Source organism: Chanodichthys erythropterus, chromosome 9, assembly GCF_024489055.1.
Source record: "Chanodichthys erythropterus isolate Z2021 chromosome 9, ASM2448905v1, whole genome shotgun sequence".
Taxonomy (NCBI): Eukaryota; Metazoa; Chordata; class Actinopteri; order Cypriniformes; family Xenocyprididae; genus Chanodichthys; species Chanodichthys erythropterus.
The window spans coordinates 21,353,042-21,372,614 of record NC_090229.1 but is presented as its reverse complement, the minus strand read 5'-3'; the positions used below and the strand labels follow the sequence as shown (position 1 = coordinate 21,372,614).

Below are 19,573 nucleotides of genomic sequence, written 5' to 3'. Positions count from 1 at the left end.
TATTACAATGAGACTGGCAATATGAGGACATTGTGTTTATTATTTAATCATCTCCACCATAGCAACATCAAATACAGGACACCTATAGCAGAACAACAAAGCATCATAAATCAAATAAATTCTTGAATTATTTTAAATAATTTGTAAAATATTTAATTTGGTAAATATACAAAAATGGCTTAAATAGTGTAGTAAACTCATAACTTTTTTTTTTCTGCCATAACGAACAATATAATAACTTGGCAAGTGCCATTATCCATTCACATTTTTTCTCTGCGGCATCAGTTAAAGGGATAGTTCACCCAAAAATGAAAATTATCCCATGCCATTTACCCTCAAGCCATCTTAGGTGTATATGACTATCTTCTTTCAGACGAACACAGTTGGAGTTATATTAAAATATATCCTGACTCTTCCAAGCTTGATAATGGTAGTGAATGGGGTGTTGTATTTTGAAAAAAAATACAAAAACACTTATCCATCCATCATAAAAGTAATCCATACGGCCCAGAGGGGGTAATGAAGGCCTTTTGAAGCAAAGCGATGCATTTTTGTAAGAAAAATATCCATATTTACAATTTTATAATTTAAAACTTGCATGGCAACTTTGTACACACACTGCATAGTATCAGATGTTGATACTGGAGCACAGTACAAATACCAGTAAATTCTCACAGTATCAGGCTGATAATGATATGGTATTAATATCGGTACTTTGTTGGGCATGTGCAAATATTCATCATTTTACAGTTCGTGCCGCAGGAGGTAGCGATGGTTTGCTTTTAAATCCACTTCTACAGGGTAGTGGTCACTGACTTCCAAAGCCTAAATGCAAAAAAGAAAGAAAGAAAATGTAAGCATTGTTTATGAATTATCAAATCTGTTTTGCACTACCGTTTACCTCTTCCTCAGATAGATTAAATTCTTCTTTGAAGTTGAACGGTTGAGCAGATTCCGGAACTATCCCTGAAATTAGTTCTTTGCCATGAATAATAATCCTAAAGGGAAAGATTGGACTGTTAGACTAACAAACATATATTGGCATGTCTTTTTGAAACTGGTAACTGTAGTTTAGACTCAGGATGCTATAGAGTGCTGTAGGAATGAGTCCTAAAAATGCTGCATTTTTGAACTTGTTTCCACTGTTCCAAAGTCAGTGGGCTTTTTAAGTGGGGTTTTGGTTAAATGACTGAAATAAGGTCTGTGGTTAACACAAGCTCATGATATTTTCACGCTTTATTCTATGACATAAAACACATCAGTAATACGCCACTCATGTCTTGAAAAAGGCAGTTGCTAACAAGTGGCAAAATGAGACTACAGAAGTTTTTGGGGACAGTAAACATTATCACAGCGAACAGGAAGACACGTCACCTCACTAACCACTCACACTTGTTGATTTTAAATAAAGACTGAAAGAGTTGTCAGAAGCTTAGCGGTGGTGAGTCATGTGACTGTGGCGTAGTTCACATTTAGCTTTTTAGTTTTGGTGATCATATTTAGGCTTTAAAATTCATAAAAGTTGTGTTCTTTTGTGGAAATTATCTTGGTGATTAAAATGTGCAAGAATCATAAACATTTGTTGGTCATTTTCTTGAATAATCTAAAAGTCAGTGGAAAAATCCTACAAAATTATGTAATTCCTGCAGCGCTCTATTGTCCCTATTGTTATTGTGTAGGTTTGCTAAGAACGTAAGACCTGTCATAGGCGCAGCGTGTTTTTTCACGCACTGTAGTATCTTGTTCATCTCTGATCAACCAGTGGAACTTTGGGTCACTCCTGAGACGCACGTTTTTCAGCCCTTTATTGGTAACATAGCTGCAGGCTGCATTTAAGTCCCCCAGGAACATCACATTCTAGATAAGGAAAGTTAAAAAAAAATTTTATACAATCTCATTCTGTCTATTGTTCTATTATAATATAGTATTTTATGAGTTTGGTGTACCTCAGTTTTCCATTTCTTCCTGACTGTTTGGAAGATCTCATAAAGTGCCTCCATTTCTTTCATTGCATTCTTAGGACAGCTGTGCTGACCAATGAGGACAAAGTTCTTCACCACTGTAAGATAAAATAGCCAATCAAATTCAATGTAAATGTATCTGAGATAATCATTGCTATTTTATTTCCAGGTACTAGTGGAATATTCTGTGGAAAGTACAGGTTGTGGGAGAATGGATCCATATGATGAACGGCTCTCTGGAGAACACTGTCTCATTGAACTCTGGGTGCTGGTATTGCTCTTGCACCTGTAGCATGTCTTTTCTGTGAACACAGCATGTGCTGGATGAATTCATCATCGCAATATTCAGGTATGTTCACTACAGATACTTCGTTTGTGTTAAAGGGTTAGTTCACCCAAAAATGAAAATAATGTCATTTATTACTCACCCTCATGTCGTTCTACACCCATAAGACCTTTGTTCATCTTCGGAACACAAATTAAGATATTTTTGATGAAATCTGATGGCTCAGTGAGGCCTCTATTGAGAGCAAAGCCATTCAGACTCTCAAGGTCCATAAAGGTACTAAAAACATATTTGATCTTAATTTTTATTTAAAATTTTTATTTTTATTTATATCTTAATATTATAAAGCGAAAAGAATACTTTTTGTGCGCCAAAAAAACAAACAAAATATCAACAATATATATATGGGCTGACTTCAAAACACTGCTTCATGAAGCTTCTGAGCTTTATAAATCTTTTGTTTCGAATCAGTGATTCGGATCTCCTATCAAATGGCTAAACTGCTGAAATCACGTGACTTTGGTGCTCCATTTCACTTATTCGATTCATAAAGCTCAGAAGCAGTGTTTTGAAATCGGCCCATATAGATATTGTTGAAAAGTTATTTTGTTTTTTTGGTGCACACAAAGTATACTCGTCATTTTATAATATTAAGATAGAACCACTGTACTCGCATGAACTGATTCAAATATGTTTTTAGTACCTTTATGGACCTCGAGAGTTTGAATGGCTTTGCTCTCTATAGAGGCCTCACTGAGCTATCAGATTTCATAAAAAATATCTTAATTTGTGTTCTGACGATGAACAAACGTCTTACGGCTGTAGAGCTACATGAGAGTAATAAATTATATTATTTTCATTTTTGGGTGAACTAACCCTTTAACATTTGTGCGCATACACATTTTAATAGTTTCATTACCTGTAAATGTACACATATTGCTCTTTATACGTTTTCTTCCCCAATCTTTTACTCTCTAAATGGGTGTAAATGTGAGATGTGTCAAACCTGGAGGAAGGAAAATGAAAACATTATATTCTATTTTCTATTTTAATTAGTCGCATACATCAGTGACACAATGAATATACCTGTTCAGGTTCATCAACAGTGCAGATACGGCTTTGCCTCTAGAATCTCGAACCTCCTGAATCAAGCTCAGGTCACAGCGAGAAATTATCTAGAAATTACCAAAAAAATACAAAATAAACAGCTTTTTGTAAATTCAAATGTTTTAAGATGTTTTTAGATAGAGACATACCTTTATCAAAATCTCCATGACTCTCTTATTGCTGGCCTTTGCTTCTCCATAGCTCTGAATGTTGAAGGCACAGATCTTCAGTGATATTACAGAAGTCCAAAAAAATAATCCAACAAAACATACCAGAAGAAGCGACCTCATTTATCAGAACTTCTAGAAATACATAAAGTTAGATTAGTCAAACAAAACACTTCCAATTATTGTCACATTGGATACTCTAGTAGTATACAGCATATAAGATATCATTTCATAAACCTAAATAACGTGAATAAACCCATGTTCTTGTTGTCTTTAGCCAGCTTATGCTAAAACACCTCAGGCCTACAGCAGTGTCATACTGTGGTATTGCACTTCCAGTTTTATGTCATGTTAAGCTGCAATTTAACCATCAAAAAGTTCCTCTGTAATTTTAAATCTATGAACCAAAAGCATTTCTGTGAAATAATATAAAATGACTCACCCTGTATGACGGCTGTCAAGCTATTAAGACTGTTATAGTGTTGGAATGAATGTTTTAATGGGCACTGGTTATCTTTACACAGGAAACCATGGTGAAAAGCAGTGTTGAGCAAGGGGAGGGGCAGTGTGTGAATGTGTTCAAATGAGCTGTGTCAGAGCTCCATTAATGTGTAGGTCAGTCTGGAACGCTAAAGAGTGTGACCTGTCATGACAATGTGTTTTTTCAGCCATTCACCAGGACAGTGTTGTCCTTTTATTCTCAGTGAGTGCTAACTGAAAGAAATGTACATCCCTATCTGGAAATAATCTATTAAAATCTTTCAATAAAATAGAGGTACAGCTCAGAATACAAATAGTATGTTGTTTAATAGATATCACACAAACAAAATGCAATTCTCAGTCATACATAGTGAACATTTGAATGTACAGTTTTTGAATTGTAATAATCAGAGTAAAAAATGGTACAATCTATATATGGGATACAGATTTGGGCATTAACTCATTATAACACTTTTGTTTTGTAACATGACACCAGTATTTACAACCATAAAAATTGTAAACAGAATAATAGAGACATTATACTTGTACAGAATTAATTAGAAGTGTGGATTAAAAAAATAAATATAAACAAAAAATCTCTAGAGGACTCGTGGCTTTACTCTTGCTTGTCACACAGGTCTAAAGCAGACTCCATGTTGGCCTGAAGCCATCTGAATGAGGTAGTCTTCCATTCGCTCTTCCAGAACAGAGTAAAACAGGCGGAGCTGCTCTCTAGCAGGTGGATGATAAAACCACAGGGCCGCCACCACCACGACCATCATGAGCAGTAAGAACATACACAGACATACACAGAGCCAGGACCCACAACATCCACTCTGTTCGGGAAGATAGAGGAGGAAAATTATTTATGGCATAAATGTGCAGAAAACTACTCAAACAAAAGACTTATAATCACACATGGATGATATAATATAGAGTCTCACCCTGCTGTGGTGCTGGCGCATCGTCACTGTGTTCAGTTCTTCTCTGCATTGGGTCAGTCGGGACTGATAGCCGTAACACTCCTGCTCCAGAGCCTCAAGATCCGCGTGCAGCTCCATGTACTGCAATAGCAACCGGGCAACCAAGACAACACTGTTAAACTATGTCTTATGGTAATTTATAGAAGAAGGAAAAATGTTTCTGAAAGAAAGCAAATGCTTTATTTTAAGGTGATGTAGTTTCATTGTACTTACTTAAATGAGTACTGAGTAATAGAGTTATGTTATAGGGTTAGGGTTTGGTTTAGGGCTAGTTACTTGTAATTATGCATAATTTACTGTTATTATTATAGTAAGTACCTGTAGTAATGTGTAACTACGTCGCCTTAAATTAAAGTGTTACCAGTGCTTTTTCCAACAGCATAATTCGTTGGTTTAAACATATTTCATTGTCCCTCTAAAATTCTTAAATTGTGACAATTTAAGTAGGATCACCTCTGCTACTCTACAGCTAATAAAAGATTCTTTGTTTTTTTAGATATTAAATATTTGAAAGATTCTTGTCTTACATAGTAGTTAAATCATAGTTTATTATCATAAAGAAAAAAAAATAATACAGCTATTAATAAGGAAATATTTGAAAATAAAGAAAAATATTTGAATGTTATTTATTACATTTAAAATACCTGCATAAATATCTCAAACAGAAGCTTCAAAATTAGCTTCAAAATTCTTTTTAAAAATATTCTGTTGACATATTAGTTAATTTTTTTTTTTACAGAGAATGTTTTGGATATCTCTTTTTATCACTATGTAAATCAGAAAATACTTTCAGTGGTTCAATACTCTTAGGAATAAAATTTTATATAAACCAGGTAAGTGATATATGGACATATCTTCAGAATATAGATGGGAATAAAACTGGAAAGTATTATATATTTAATTAAGATACTGAAGTGGAGATTTTGGCTGAAAACCATGATTTTGAGGCAACAGTACGGAAGAGGATTAGGGCCAAGCAATAATAAAAAATGAAACCATCTCGAGATTAAAGTTGTTAAATTACGAGAAAAAACTTGTTAAATTTAGAGAAAAAAAGTCGAGATAAAATGTTGAGAATAAACTCGTTAAATTACGAGAAAAAACGTGTTAAATTTAGAGAAAAAAGTCTAGATAAAATGTTGAGAATAAAGTCATTAAATTACGAGAAAAAAGTCATTAAATTACGAGAACAAATTCGTTAAATTATGAGAAAAATGTTGTTACATTTCGAGAAAAAAGTCGAGATAAAATGTTGAGAATAAAGTAATTCAATTACGATTAACGAATTTGTTTTCATAATCTAACGACTTTTTACTCGTAATTTAATGACTTTATTCTCAACATTTTATCTCAACTTTTTTCTCGAAATTTAACGAGTTTTTTCTCGTAATTTAACAACTTTAATCTCGAGATGGTTTTTATTTTTTTATTATTGCTTGGCCCTAATCCTCTTCCGTACAACAGCCATTAAAGATATGTTTTGTTTTATTTTTATTAAAGATATTTAAATCCGTAGATGCAAATAGATAAAGTATAATAAAATTAACAATTAAAGGTGTATTTTAGATGTTTTTTTTTTCCACTAGTCTGGCATGTTATGGAAGCAAAATAACCAAAAATCTAAATAATAATAATAATAATAATAAATAAAACAATGGTTTTGCCTGTAGTATCTTGCCCTAATTTCATTACAGTGCTCTCTCTGGCAGATCTTTACCTCTTTTTCTTTCATTCTGAGTCTATGTTCTGTGTCTCTCAGTTGTCTTGCTATGCTGTTATCTGTCCGCAGGAGTTGGTCCAACACTGAAACATTTTCATGTATTTGTGTGTTACTGTTCCACATCCCATGGTTGTGTCCTATGAGTGTGTGAAAGAAAGAGACACAGATAAAGAGAGATGCATTGAAGGGAAAAATACTGCTTGTTAATTCCTTAAGCATGTCTTAAGCATTTCCATAAATGCTTTATCTAAATATGTGAATGAACGTGAATTGCAAGTCAGTTTGCCAGCACCTGTGAGTTCCTGTAGATATTCTCTCAGGTTGAGGTTCTCCTCCTCCAGCTCTGAGATGCAGGAATGAAGCTCTGCTCTCTCTAGCTGAAGAGATTCGGTCTGTTTCCTCAGCATTTCCTCCTGTCCCACAGAGTGCTGCACAAACATTTACACAACAATAAATGAAACATGAGGAACATTCAGTCAGTTCTATATAAAGACGCTTTTGCAAAATTACTGGAAGTTAGTTGTCACTATGCAAAAAGTTATATAACTTATAGATATATAGTTATATAACTATATGTACAGTGTTGGATAGGTTACTCTAAAAACCTAACTAATTACTAGCTACTAATTACATCTTAAAAGTGTAATTAGATTACTCTCTCTAAAAAGTATTGCATTACTTATTACTAATTACTATACGAGGACAGACTTGAAACTGTTCTTTTATTTCCTTCAAAATAATATAAAATTGCATTAATTATTTTTGAACTGACCAAAATATTTAAAGGGAGAACGTTATATTAAAATCATACATTTTCACATGCTGATGTTAAATCCTCTATTACAGTACAGTCCAAAAGTTTGGAACCACTAGGATTTGTAATGTTTTTAAAAGAAGTTTCGTCTGCTCACCAAGGCTACATTTATTTAATTAAAAATACAGTAATATTGTGAAATATCATTACAATTTAAAATAACTGTGTACTATTTAAATATATTTGACAAAGTAATTTATTCCTGTGGTGCAAAGCTGAATTTTCAGCATCGTTACGCCAGTCTTCAGTGTCACATGATCCTTCAGAAATCATTCTAATATGCTGATTTGCTGCTCAATAAACATTTATGATTATTTTCAATGTTGAAAACAGTTGTGTACTTTTTCCTCAGGATTCCTTGATGAATAGAAAGTTCAAAAGAACAGCATTTATCTGAAATACAAAGCTTCTGTAGCATTATACACTACCGTTCAAAAGTTTGGGGTCAGTAAGAATTTTTATTTTTATTTTTTTGAAAAGAAATTAAAGAAATTAATACTTTTATTCAGCAAGGATGCATTAAATCAATCAAAAGTGGCAGTAAAGACATTTATAATGTTACAAAAGATTTCAGATAAACACTGTTCTTTTGAACTTTCTTTTCATCAAATAATCCTGAAAAAAAATACTGTACACAAATATTTTGTACAATTGTACACATTAAATGTTTCTTGAGCAGCAAATCAGCATATTAGAATGATTTCTGAAGGATCATGTGACACTGAAGACTGGAGTAATGATGCTGAAAATTCAGCTTTGCATCACAGGAATAAATTACTTTATATATATATATATATATATATATATATATATTATAATATATTCAAATAGAAAACAGTTCCCTTTCAGTCGGTCACGTTCGACGTACGTCAGTAGTGACCGACGAATTGGGATATCGCTTAGAGAGCCCTATCATCTTCGTGTAAACTAAAACAAGCCAATGGAATTGGCGTGCGATATTTGCATAATGCGCACCGCCCCCGACAGGTGTATATAAATAGGAAGCAGATGCAATCGCACTCTGTCTTTCGCTTCGAACCATTCACTGGTGTCCTGTTTTAGAAGACTCCTTTCTTCGTTTGTTTTATGCTAAAACATTGCCTCAGAAGAGGATTTACAGCGAGCTTCCAGTGCTGGTGAAAGGGCACGTTCAGCGAGGTCGCGAGTCTCCGAGGAGCTGAGCTATAAGCTCGAAAACTGCTGTTTTCACAGCAACACAAAGAGTGTGTGCGTGTGTAGCGATTTGGGCCGGTTCCTCGGTGTGTCAGGGAGTGGTGTACCTGACACATCGCGTCGCTCCCTGGGTGCTTCAGCACGAGTGAGTTGACTTCCCCTTCTAAAAGAGCTTTACAGACGAACCCTGACAGTATGTCATTTCGTCTGTGCGTTAATGGGTGCGGTCGTTCCCTGGTCCCTGCTGATGGGCACAATCGTTGCATCTCGTGTTTGGGCATTCTGCACGCTGAAGCAGCTTTTGTGGATGGTTCATGTTCCCATTGCGGGAACATGACTATCGCGATGCTGAGGTCGAGACTCTCCTTCCTGAAGTCTCAGGAAGCGGGGGTCCCCCTCTCCTATGCCGCGTACGACCGTTTTCCGGCCCCGGGAGCCGGAATGACGGTACGGCGCTGTATAGGAAGGGTGACCGGAGGATTACGGTCAGGGCTTCCCCGCCGAGCGGAAACGCTCCTCGGGCCCCTGCCGCCTCATCAGCACCGCAACCCATCGTGCCACCGTTGGTTTCCGCTGGGCCCTCTACGGACTGTCCAGCCGTTACCTTTGGTGTGCCGGCGGCGGATCAGATGTCGATCGCTGCATCGGAAGGTGAGCCTGAGTCCTCGGGGGAGGATTCGGACGCGCTGCCGCCCGGGACGGTAGCGTTGCCCGAGTCGGATCCCGAGCTTACGGCTGTGCTCTCCCGGGCCGCCTTGTGCGTCGGGCTTGAGTGGAACCCTCCACCCTGTCCCGGCCCATCTCGGTTGGACGATTGGTACTTGGCGGGGGGGTCACGCTGGTCAAATCCAGCGTCCCGCCCCAATGCCTTTCTTCCCGGAAGTACACGATGAGGTGACCAGGTCTTGGCAAGCTCCGCTTGGGGCTCGTACAGGGCCTGGTCCCTCGTCCGCCTTCACCTCCCTGGACGGCGGGCTAGCCAGGGGGTACGCGAAGATCCCGCCAGTCGAGCGGTCTGTTGCGACGCAGTTGTGTCCAACGGCCGCTGGCTGGCGCGGTGAGCCGCGTCTCCCGTCCCAGGCCTGTGAATTCTCAGCCGGTCTGACTGAGAAAGCTTACAGTGCCTGTGGGCAGGCTGCCTCTGCCCTGCACGCGGTGGCCCTTTTGCAGGTCTATCAGGCAAAAGCGCTGTCGCAGATGCCCCAGGAAGGTCCTGACCAACAGCGGCTTGGGGAGCTGCGCGCTGCCACTGACCTTGCCCTCCGGGCAACGAAAGTGACAGCGCGTTCTGTTGGCCAGGCGATGTCTACTCTGGTAGCCCAGCAACGCCACCTCTGGCTGACCTTGGCAGACATGAGGGAGACCGACAAACATCGGTTCCTGGATTCCCCCGTGTCTCCGGTCGGCCTTTTCGGCGACGCGGTGGAGAGCTGTGCCCAACAGTCCTCCGCTGCACAGAAGCAGGCTGAGGCTATCAGACATGTCATGCCACGGCGGTCCGCTGCTGCCTCCACCCAGCCGCCCGTGGCTCAGCCTCAGCCCGCTCGTCGCCGAGGGCGCCCGCCTGCGTCTTCCTCCGCCCCTGCTAAGTTGGCAAAGCAGCAGCCTACACCAGCCAAACAGCAGGGTGCCGGGCGCGGACGTGGTGCCCAGCCCTCTGCCAGCCAGGTGGCAAGCGGTCGGGGAAAACTCGGCCCTGAGACGGGCGACCTGGAGCGGAAGGTTCCTGCCCTTTGGGAGAGTATTCCATCTGCTCTCCCACCCCCGGAGGAGGGCCGGGGGGGATTTTGTGGCGGCTGTCCATCTACCGCCGCTGGCTCTCCGGAGTCCAGCGGTACCCACTTTGCCACAAAAGGAGCAGTTTCCTCAAACTCCAGGTCACAACAGGGGGTGTCTGCCAGTGTGCCAGGCTCCGCCTCGCTGCTGTCAGCTCCCTCCCCATTCGCCAGCAGGTGGCAGTGTGATGGTGCAGACCGCGTCCCGTGCGCCGTCTCCCATGCACACTGCTGCCTCGCAGAGTCTGACCCCACTCCGGGCCGCCCCCAAGCTGTCCGGGTCGGGTCCCTCTCTGCTTTGCTGCCCCACCCCCGGTGCGTCTGTGGTGCCTTTGGTCCTGCTGGCTCAGTGTCTGGAAGCATGGAGCACGCTCCCCAGCCTGTCCAGTTGGCTCATTCGTACTATCAGACTCGGCTATGCGATTCAGTTCGCCCGGCGTCCCCCGGTCTTCAGGGCTGTCCACTTCACTCCGGTGTCGTTGGACAGTGCTCCTGTTCTCCGGGTGGAGATTGCTGTCCTCCTGGCGAAGGGCACAATCAAGCCGGTCCCTCCAGCCGATATGAAGTCGGGGTTTTACAGCCCCTACTTCATTGTACCGTAAGAGGGCGGTGGGCTACGGCCAATCCTGGACCGTCCCCAGGATTGGTTTGCAGCAATAGACCTGAAGGACGCATACTTTCATGTCTCGATTCTGCCTCGACACAGACCCTTCCTAGGTCGGTCTGCGTTCGAGGGTCGGGCATGTCAGTACAAAGTCCTACCCGACATGGTTGTAGCTCCCAACCGGTTGGGTCTTCAGGTCAACTGGGACAAGAGCAAACTCGCCCCCGGGTAGAGGATCTCTTGTTTCGGTCTCGAGCTAGACTCGGTCGCACGGACTGCGCGTCTCACCGAGGTGCGCGTCCAGTCGGTGTTGAACTGCCTGAGCTCGCTCAAGTGCAGGACAGCGGCTCCACTGAAAGATTTTCAGAGGCTCCTGGGGCATATGGCATCTGCAGCCGCGGTAACGCCGCTCGGATTGCTTCATATGAGACCGCTTCAACACTGGCTCCGCGGCTGGGTCCCGAGATGGGCGTGGCAGTGCGGCACGCTCCGTGTCCCCGTGACACCGAGCTGCCGTCGCACCCTTATCCGGTGGTTGGACCCTTCGTTCCTGTGGGCCGGAGTACCCCTCGAACGAGTGTCCAGGCACGCTGTGGTCTCCACAGATGTCTCTGCCACGGGATGGGGGCCACGTACAACGGGCATGCAGTGACAGGTCTTTGGACGGGGCCTCAGCTGCATTGGCATACCAATTGCCTCGAGAGTTGCTAGCGGTTCGTCTTGCGCTGGCCCGCTTCAAGGAGCTGTTGTCAGGCAAGCACGTTCTAGTCCGCTCACTAAGCATTGCGGCCGTTGCGTACACCTACCGTCAAGGTGGTCTACGCTTCCGTCGCATGTTGCAACTCGCCCGCCATCTCTTGTTGTGGAGTCAGAAGGATCTGAGGTCCCTTCGGGCCACTCGTGTCTCAGGTGTGCTCAACCGTGCAGCCGACGAGCTGTCACGGCAGCATCTACTTGCGGGCGAGTGGCGGCTCCACCCCAGGCGGTCCAGCTGATTTGGCAGCGTTTCGGCGAGGCCCAGGTAGTCCTGCTTGCCTCCCCGGAAACTGCCCTCCGCCAGTGGTTTTATTCCCTGACCGGCGGCACGCTCGGCACGGGTGCCCTGGCACACAGCTGGCCCCCGGGTCTGCGCAAACATGCGTTTCCCCAGTGAGCCTTCTCGCACAACTCATGTGCAAGGTCAGGGAGGACGGGGAGCAGGTTCTGTTAGTGGCTCCCGTACTGGCCCACTCGGACCTGATTCTCAGACCTCATTCTCCTCGTGACAGCACCTCCCTGGCCGATTCCTCTGAGGAAGGACCCCTGACTCAGAGACGGGGCACCCTGTGGCACCCGCGTCCCGATCTGTGGAACCTCCACGTGTGGTCCCTGGACGGGATGCGGAGGTTCTGAGTGATCTCCCGCAAGCGGTCGTAGACACCATCACTTCCGCTAGAGCTCCTTCCACTAGGAATCTCTACGCGCTGAAGTGGAACCTGTTCGTCGAATGGTGCGCCTCTCGCCGAGAGGACCCCCGATCATGTTCGGTCGGATCCGTGCTTTCCTTTCTGCAAGATGGGTTGGAGCGAAGGCTGTCTCCCTCCACCCTCAAGGTGTATGTTGCCGCCATTGCCGCACATCACCATGCAGTTGAGGGTAAGTCCCTGGGGAAGCACGATCTGATCGTCAGATTCCTGAGGGGGCCAGGAGACTGAATCCTCCTCGCCCTTCCTCCGTACCCTCTTGGGATTTGACCCTGGTTCTCACAGCTCTCCGGGGTCATCCCTTCGAACCTTTGCAATCAGTCGACCTGAAACTAATGTCTCTTAAGACGGTTCTTCTGGTTGCATTGGCTTCCTGAAGAGGGTAGGGGATCTGCATGCATTTTCGGTCGACGAAACGTGCCTAGAATTCGGGCCCGGTGCTTCTCACGTCATCCTGAGACCCCGGCCTGGATACGTGCCCAAGGTTCCTACCACTCCCTTCAGAGATCAGGTAGTGAACCTGCAAGCGCTGCCCTCGGAGGAGGCAGACCCAGCCCTAGCTTTGCTCTTTACGTGGACAGAACGCGAAGCTTTAGGACCTCAGATCAGCTCTTCATCTGTTACGGAGGCCAGCAGAAGGGAAAGGCTGTCTCCAAGCAGAGGATGGCCCACTGGATAGTGGATGCCATCGCCTTGGCGTACGAATCCCAGGGCGTGCCTTGCCCGCTCGGGTTGAGAGCCCACTCCACCAGAGGGGTGGCCTCTTCCTGGGCGCTGGCTCATGGCGCCTCGCTGACAGATATCTGTAGAGCTGCGGGCTGGGCGACACCTAACACGTTCGCTAGGTTTTATAGCCTACGTGTAGAGCCGGTATCCTCGCGTGTACTCGCATCCACTAGTCGGTAGACGTGTTGTACCCACTCTAAGTGTCGGCTTGCAATGCCATTCCCGCCTCTGGCCGGATACGTGCATACTTTCACTCCAGTCGCGTTCCCCGCTTGGCGAACCCTGTCGAGTTCCTCCGCCTCCCCCTTCGGCTCGGACATTGCGGAGTGTCTGATGCCAGGCCTACATCCGTTGCTGACGCTGTCTGTTGGCTGGGGCCCATATGTCGTGACCCCTCTACGTGAGCGGTCCCATATGTGTATTTTCCACGGTTTAAAACTCTCCCTACGGGCCGAGTCCGTGTCTTTCCCTTAGCAGAGCCAGCTCTGCTGTCACCTGTCAGATGAGTCTCCCCCTAACCAGGTGGAGCCATCCCAGGGACTCCATATGCGTACTGCCCCCCGGGCCAGTCCATATGTGTATTCCCACGTAAACTCCTCCCCCATTGGGTAGGTAGTGGTCTCCGCAGCGTCCCTTCGGGTTCGCTTTCCCAGTGTGTCTAGTTTACTTAGTGGGTAGTGGTAGACAGCAGTAGACTCTCTCGGTGTAAGCTCGCCCCCTTCACCGCCAGCCGGTGCTATGGGCGGCTGAGCTTGCGCTGGGCACTGGAAGGGGTTTCGTAACTGTGGCGCTTTAGTTGGGATCCCAATTCGTCGGTCACTACTGACGTACGTCGAACGTGACCGACTGAAAGGGAACGTCTCGGTTACGTATGTAACCCTCGTTCCCTGAAGGAGGGAACGGAGACGTGCGTCCCGTCGCCACAGTTTCTGTACCCTCGCTGTAGTGCGGACACCAGTTGTCTCCTCAGCGAAAAACAGAGTGCGATTGCATCTGCTTCCTATTTATATACACCTGTCGGGGGCGGTGCGCATTATGCAAATATCGCACGCCAATTCCATTGGCTTGTTTTAGTTTACACGAAGATGATAGGGCTCTCTAAGCGATATCCCAATTCGTCGGTCACTACTGACGTACGTCTCCGTTCCCTCCTTCAGGGAACGAGGGTTACATACGTAACCGAGACGTTATTTTAAATTCTAAAAATATTTCACAATATTACTGTTTTTACTGTATTTTTAATTAAATAAATGTAGCCTTGGTGAGCAGACGAAACTTCTTTTAAAAAAAATTAAAAATCTTAGTGGTTCCAAACTTTTGGACTGTACTGTATATTATATATATATATATATATATATATATATATATATATATATATATATATATATATTAGATATATAGATAGAATTGTTCTATTGTCTATATAGTATTTAATGTGATTACATCAGAAATTACTAATTAAATTAATAATCCCTTACTTTACTTTTTCAAGAGAAAATTAATTAAATTACAGTAATTAATTACTCAGTAATGCAATACACCCAACACTTTATAGATACATGTGGTTTGTCAGCTTTTGCAGAAATCTTTTATTGTGTCACTCAGGTCCTTTGATTCTGTTATGATGGTTACAGCGCCTTTGCTGTACCTCCAAGTGGCCCTGCAACTGTAGCATCTGATCAGTGCACTCGTCCTGCTTCTTCTTTAGCTGACTTGAACCTTCTTTCAGCTCCTCACACAGCCTCTGCCACCACTCCGACTCTGCCTGCGCTGACTCTAGCGCCCCCTAGATGAAGGGAAGAATGGATACTTAGAACGCAGCTTTAGAAGTTCTAAAAGCAAGGGTTCCGTGTTTTGCTGATGAGTAAGATATGGAGGCAATCTTGTTGATTTTAATAAATATTTTATATAACAAAATATATTGTTTTTTTTTTTTTTATATGAATACAATTTTTTTTATTAGGCCTAAATTTTTTTTAGATTTGTTATTGAGGCTTTTTTGACCTGCATTTGGGGTCTTACCTGGAGGTACTCCATCTTGCTCTGAGCTTCCGCCTTCTCATTCTCCGCCCTCTGAATAGCCTTCTGAGCCTTTTGTTCATACTCCTCCCTCTGTTTTTCCATCTTCAGCACCACTTTTTTCACTCCATCCTGAGGAAACTTCTGAAAAGGCCAATTGAAGCATTTATCTTCTATTTCAAAAACTCTCAGACCTGCACTTATCCAGGATACTATTCAGTATACTATTTAAAAAGCAGAGAAATATTCAATAAACCACTTTAATCTTGTAATCTGAGTGAAAGTCACGTCATTTGTATTTCTATTGAATTGAATACATCGTAAGTTCTCACAGCTTGAGTTGGACCTTTTGCCGAGATGCAGTTTTGCAGTCTTACCTTGATGCAAACCTGCAGCTGTGCCTCCAGAGCTTTGATCTTACTCTTCAGCAAGTCCTCATCACAGCGTGTCTGTGGGAGGAAAAGGAAATGTGTTTGTGTGTGTGTCAGTGAGACAGAGAGAGAACCACTGAACCAAGAGTTTTCAGTTTCTGTACATACTGCATCCTGTGTTATAACTGCCATCCATAACATTGCGTTAAAAACAAACAATGTATATTGTTTATAATTCTAGGTCGATTACTGTGTTGGCTCTTGAGAAAAATACAGAAATCGTCATGAGCTCAAAATGGAGAAATGTGTAAGTTTGAATAGGTTGAGTTTGAAGCAAACAAACCCCTCGCTTACGCCTACACTGCTCTTCATTTTGTGTGTTAGGAAGAAAATATCTTGCTATTTTCTGAACAAACCATAAGGAGCCGGATGCTGTTGACCACAAGACCATCCCCCAACTCTATGCATTACAGCGGTCTGCAGTGATCAAACCAGGAAACTCACCAGTTAGCTGAAGTCGGTGTTATGCGGAGTGACAACATAGTTTATAAACTAGTGAATTTCAGAATGTATTCGCATTCGATTTGTCCTTTTGAACTGCTGCACTCGAGCAGCATGAACTCAACAAGTTTGTGTAAAACCTGATGATCATGTTCTCCAGCATGATTTGAAAATGATCCTAAGAGCATCTTTGTGCTTCAGTGGAAGCAAGGATATCTGACCCCTCTGTACAAAGGAGTTCTCATGTAGTCCGGTGCACGTGTGTCCCTAAATGATGCTGCAGGGCTTCAGCAGGAAGTCGTTTACTAATGTACCTTCCACAGGAGCTCTGTAGAGTGCAGTAATGTAGAGGCGCTCTTCTGGAGGCTGGCGAGCTTCTTTTTAAGAGCCTCTTCTCTATGTAAGGCCTCCTGCAGAGAAATGTCATTTCATAATATCAGTAGTGTTGGGGAAGGTTACTTTTAAAAGTAAAAAAGTAACTCCCTAAAAAAGTAACTAATTGCGTTACTTTTTGTGTAATTAAATCCAGTTCATTATTACAGGTTTGCGTAAAATTCTGAGATTGCATTTCACTGTTTTTATTCATTTTGAGGAATACTGAATATTTTTGTGCAAGTGAGATGAGTAAATGCATGTTCACATTTAGTCTAGAACTACAATAATCATCATGTTCACACAGCGCACACAACACCTCTGCGCTTTACTTCTCTCAACAAGGGGACAGGAGAGCTGTTAGTCAATAAATGTGAAAAAGTAACTTGGATATTTAGTTGTAAATTTAAAAAGTAATGCATTACTAGTATTACTTGAAAAAGTAATCTGATTATGTAACTTAAGTTACTTGTAATGCGTTACCTCCAACAATGAATATCAGTAACATATTTCAAAGTAAATCAGGATGAGCTGGTGATTTTGAATATCAATGTTATGGGTTATGACTGCATACTTGCCATACCTCTAAATAAACAGACAACTGGTGGACATCCTGAAAAAAGAAGAGAGAATTATTAAAATATGAATTATTATATTAATAAATAAAACAACATTTACATGTTTAGCAATTTGTTTTTACAATGTATATGAGAGCATCAAATTCCTTACCGCTTCTTTGATGGTAACAAACCCAGACCTGAACAAAGAGAGTTAATAATGTTGGATTAATATTTATATAACAGGTGCATTATGATTGAATTTATGCTTTTGAAATATTAAACCCAAGCAAAAGTAATGTGAAAGCAACTCACTCGGTCTGAATGCTGGCAGTCTGTAATGTCTTCTGGGTGTTTGAGAACTGAGTGATGTCTTTAAGGAGAACTGTATGTGATTATTAACACAAAATAATATTATTAAGATGTTTTGCCACACATAAAACACTTTTTGAAAACTGAATTCGTTCTTTTCCATTTTTTTACAACATCATGCAGTGCATAACACTAGTATGTTTCTAATGTCTTTTTACAGTAAGTATAATGGTCATTCATCAAAAGATCCACTAACCTCGCTCCTTTTTTAATTTCCTCTGAAGCCGAGCAGAATTGAGGACTGGTACATCCCATCCATCAGATTTCAGCCCAGAATCATTTTCATCATTTATTAAAGATGTGGAGACTGTCTTTAGGATTTGGACATTTAATTTCAATGTTAATAGGTTATAGATGATGTGAATTAAAGAATATACAACATTTTCTTGAATTTACAGTGATAAATATTAAAAAACGTATTCACATCAGCCACTGTCTTAGAAATATAAACCATAAAAACTGGTAAACAATCAGTCACAGGCCAAAGACATGGCTAATAGTACACTCCGTACCTGCTTTGTAAAGTTTATGCCATCTCTCTGGAGCTTTACATTTGGACTTGTTATCAAGGGCCGTCTGATTGACGTTAAGGTTTGCGTCATATGCTCTGGTGAATGCAGGGTTTCCCTTGAGTATCTGTGCCTTGGCACTGCAGATAACAGTGCGTATGTGCCATGGTCCACTGGTCTTCTTTTGAAAAACTCAAACTGTCTTTTGCGATGCAGTTCGTTTTTAATCCACCTTGTGTCCACATCTCTTGTGGGACTGCGACATGATGTTGTGTTATTGCGATGGCTGATTTCTCGGTGCTTCACGGCACGCTGCTCCACTTTATACTCGTAATTTGCAGCCGGTGACCTTTTGTTGTCATGAGCACCTTCCATTCTGTCTGACGCTGAATGAGTTGAAAACTTTGTGCGATATGTCAAGGCAGTGGAGTGGCACCTCACAATGTAAATGGATGTTTCCTAAAGAGGCAATTTCCTGTAATTGAAAAACAACATCCATCATTTAGCGGAGGGCCTACTATATCATTATCGCTCAAAAATAGATCATCCAAAATCAGCTGAATGACACAAAATGAGGATAATCAACAGCAATTGGTATAATAAAACAAGTAAAAACTAAAAATCTATAATTATGCTGCTGTTTTTGAGGTCAGACTTTCATTCTCATCACAGCTAATGTTACATTAAATCCATTTTTTACAGTGGCTATATAAATATGAAATACTATACTATACTATACATTCTGTTAGATAAAGTGTCCAGTCACTCACTTCTGTTGTCATATTGTTTCAAAACAGGCATGAACTGAGCTACATGCAGCTGAAAGAAAAAGGTTACCATCAATGATTTAAAAAAAAAATGCAAACTCTTCATAAAGATGCAGATATCTAGCCTACTGGAAAATGCCTCTAAAACACAATAACAGTATGCAATGCTTCATGTAGTGATCTGCAACAATTTTAGGCACCACATTGATTGAAAATCCACATTCCTTTCCAAGAAGCTTTTCAATTTGTAAAAAATTAGCTTTTTTTCTGAAAGCACAATTATTTAAAATACCAACAATTTGGAACTGAATGACAAGCCGGCGTTCAAACACCAACATAGAAGCCAAATGCAAGATAAATTAGAACAAGTTTTAGCATAATTGTATTTTTACAACTTTTAATGAAAGTACCTGTTCTTAGATGAGTCCCTGGAGTGAAAATAATTGTGAAAGCAGAGTCTGAACGCTTTGAAGCTGACATGTCACTTGAAAACTAGTTCATTCAACAAAGGGCGGTCTATTTCTTTTGCCTTGCTTGCTTAACAGGAAGTAAGATGAACCTCACAATTTGTACAAGTTCCTCTATCTCAGCAGCCATGCGTATTGAAAGTAGTGCCACACACGTATGGTCCCTGAGATTAGGACTGGAGGGGAGGTTATGATATTGGTTGTTTAAATGTGGCAATAGTGGATGGAGGGGGACTGGGGCCTACTACTATACTGGGCAAATTCCCATTGCATCTAAATAAGAATAAAAATGAGCCGTGTTTCTCTATATGAACAGCTTGTTGACATTAATTGTCATGTATGTTCAAATAGTCATGGTCGCAACAACGTGAAAGTGTCA

The 19,573-nt window shown here is 42.1% G+C and overlaps 2 protein-coding genes across 4 annotated transcripts; both read right to left on the bottom strand.

Moving 5' to 3' along the window:
* Positions 1–27: 27 nt before the first annotated feature.
* On the bottom strand, positions 28–4,072 carry dnase1l1l (deoxyribonuclease I-like 1-like). Of its 2 annotated transcripts, none has more exons than XM_067395003.1 (9): positions 3,964–4,072; positions 3,504–3,656; positions 3,334–3,422; positions 3,167–3,253; positions 2,160–2,263; positions 1,947–2,059; positions 1,700–1,857; positions 902–998; positions 28–825 (listed from the first exon to the last, which is right to left on the bottom strand). In XM_067395003.1, exons 2-9 carry the CDS (start codon positions 3,642–3,644, stop codon positions 745–747), a joined length of 870 nt encoding a protein of 289 aa, XP_067251104.1. In that variant the 5' UTR covers positions 3,645–3,656; positions 3,964–4,072; the 3' UTR covers positions 28–744. The 2 variants fall into 2 exon arrangements, with proteins under 2 accessions (XP_067251104.1, XP_067251105.1); XM_067395004.1 differs by having other exon boundaries at positions 3,504–3,653; positions 3,964–4,026.
* Positions 4,073–4,327: 255 nt separating this feature from the next.
* Positions 4,328–19,261, bottom strand: traf3ip3 (TRAF3 interacting protein 3). 2 transcript variants are annotated; one of them, XM_067395001.1, is made up of 15 exons: positions 19,138–19,247; positions 18,731–18,779; positions 17,964–18,435; positions 17,648–17,762; positions 17,395–17,464; positions 17,252–17,279; positions 17,106–17,135; positions 16,465–16,560; positions 15,656–15,727; positions 15,282–15,422; positions 14,908–15,045; positions 6,997–7,132; positions 6,702–6,841; positions 4,946–5,065; positions 4,328–4,837 (listed from the first exon to the last, which is right to left on the bottom strand). In XM_067395001.1, exons 3-15 carry the CDS (start codon positions 18,333–18,335, stop codon positions 4,631–4,633), a joined length of 1,665 nt encoding a protein of 554 aa, XP_067251102.1. In that variant the 5' UTR covers positions 18,336–18,435; positions 18,731–18,779; positions 19,138–19,247; the 3' UTR covers positions 4,328–4,630. The 2 variants fall into 2 exon arrangements, with proteins under 2 accessions (XP_067251102.1, XP_067251103.1); XM_067395002.1 differs by lacking the exon at positions 18,731–18,779 and having other exon boundaries at positions 19,138–19,261.
* Positions 19,262–19,573: the final 312 nt, after the last annotated feature.

What these genes read in the sequence shown, in the direction of transcription:
- dnase1l1l (XM_067395003.1), bottom strand. Translation starts at nt 3,644, where the DNA reads ATGAGGTCGCTTCTTCTGGTATGTTTTGTTGGATTATTTTTTTGGACT. An exon ending in CAATATGTGTACATTTACAG is followed by an intron (nt 2,264 to 3,166) that starts GTAATGAAACTA and finishes CTGTGTTCACAG; the next exon opens with AAAAGACATGCTACAGGTGC. An exon ending in GATCCATTCTCCCACAACCT is followed by an intron (nt 2,060 to 2,159) that starts GTACTTTCCACA and finishes TTTATCTTACAG; the next exon opens with TGGTGAAGAACTTTGTCCTC.
- traf3ip3 (XM_067395002.1), bottom strand. Translation starts at nt 18,335, where the DNA reads ATGGAAGGTGCTCATGACAACAAAAGGTCACCGGCTGCAAATTACGAG. An exon ending in AGCTGCAGGTTTGCATCAAG is followed by an intron (nt 15,423 to 15,655) that starts GTAAGACTGCAA and finishes TGGCCTTTTCAG; the next exon opens with AAGTTTCCTCAGGATGGAGT. An exon ending in ATATCTACAGGAACTCACAG is followed by an intron (nt 6,842 to 6,996) that starts GTGCTGGCAAAC and finishes ACACACTCATAG; the next exon opens with GACACAACCATGGGATGTGG.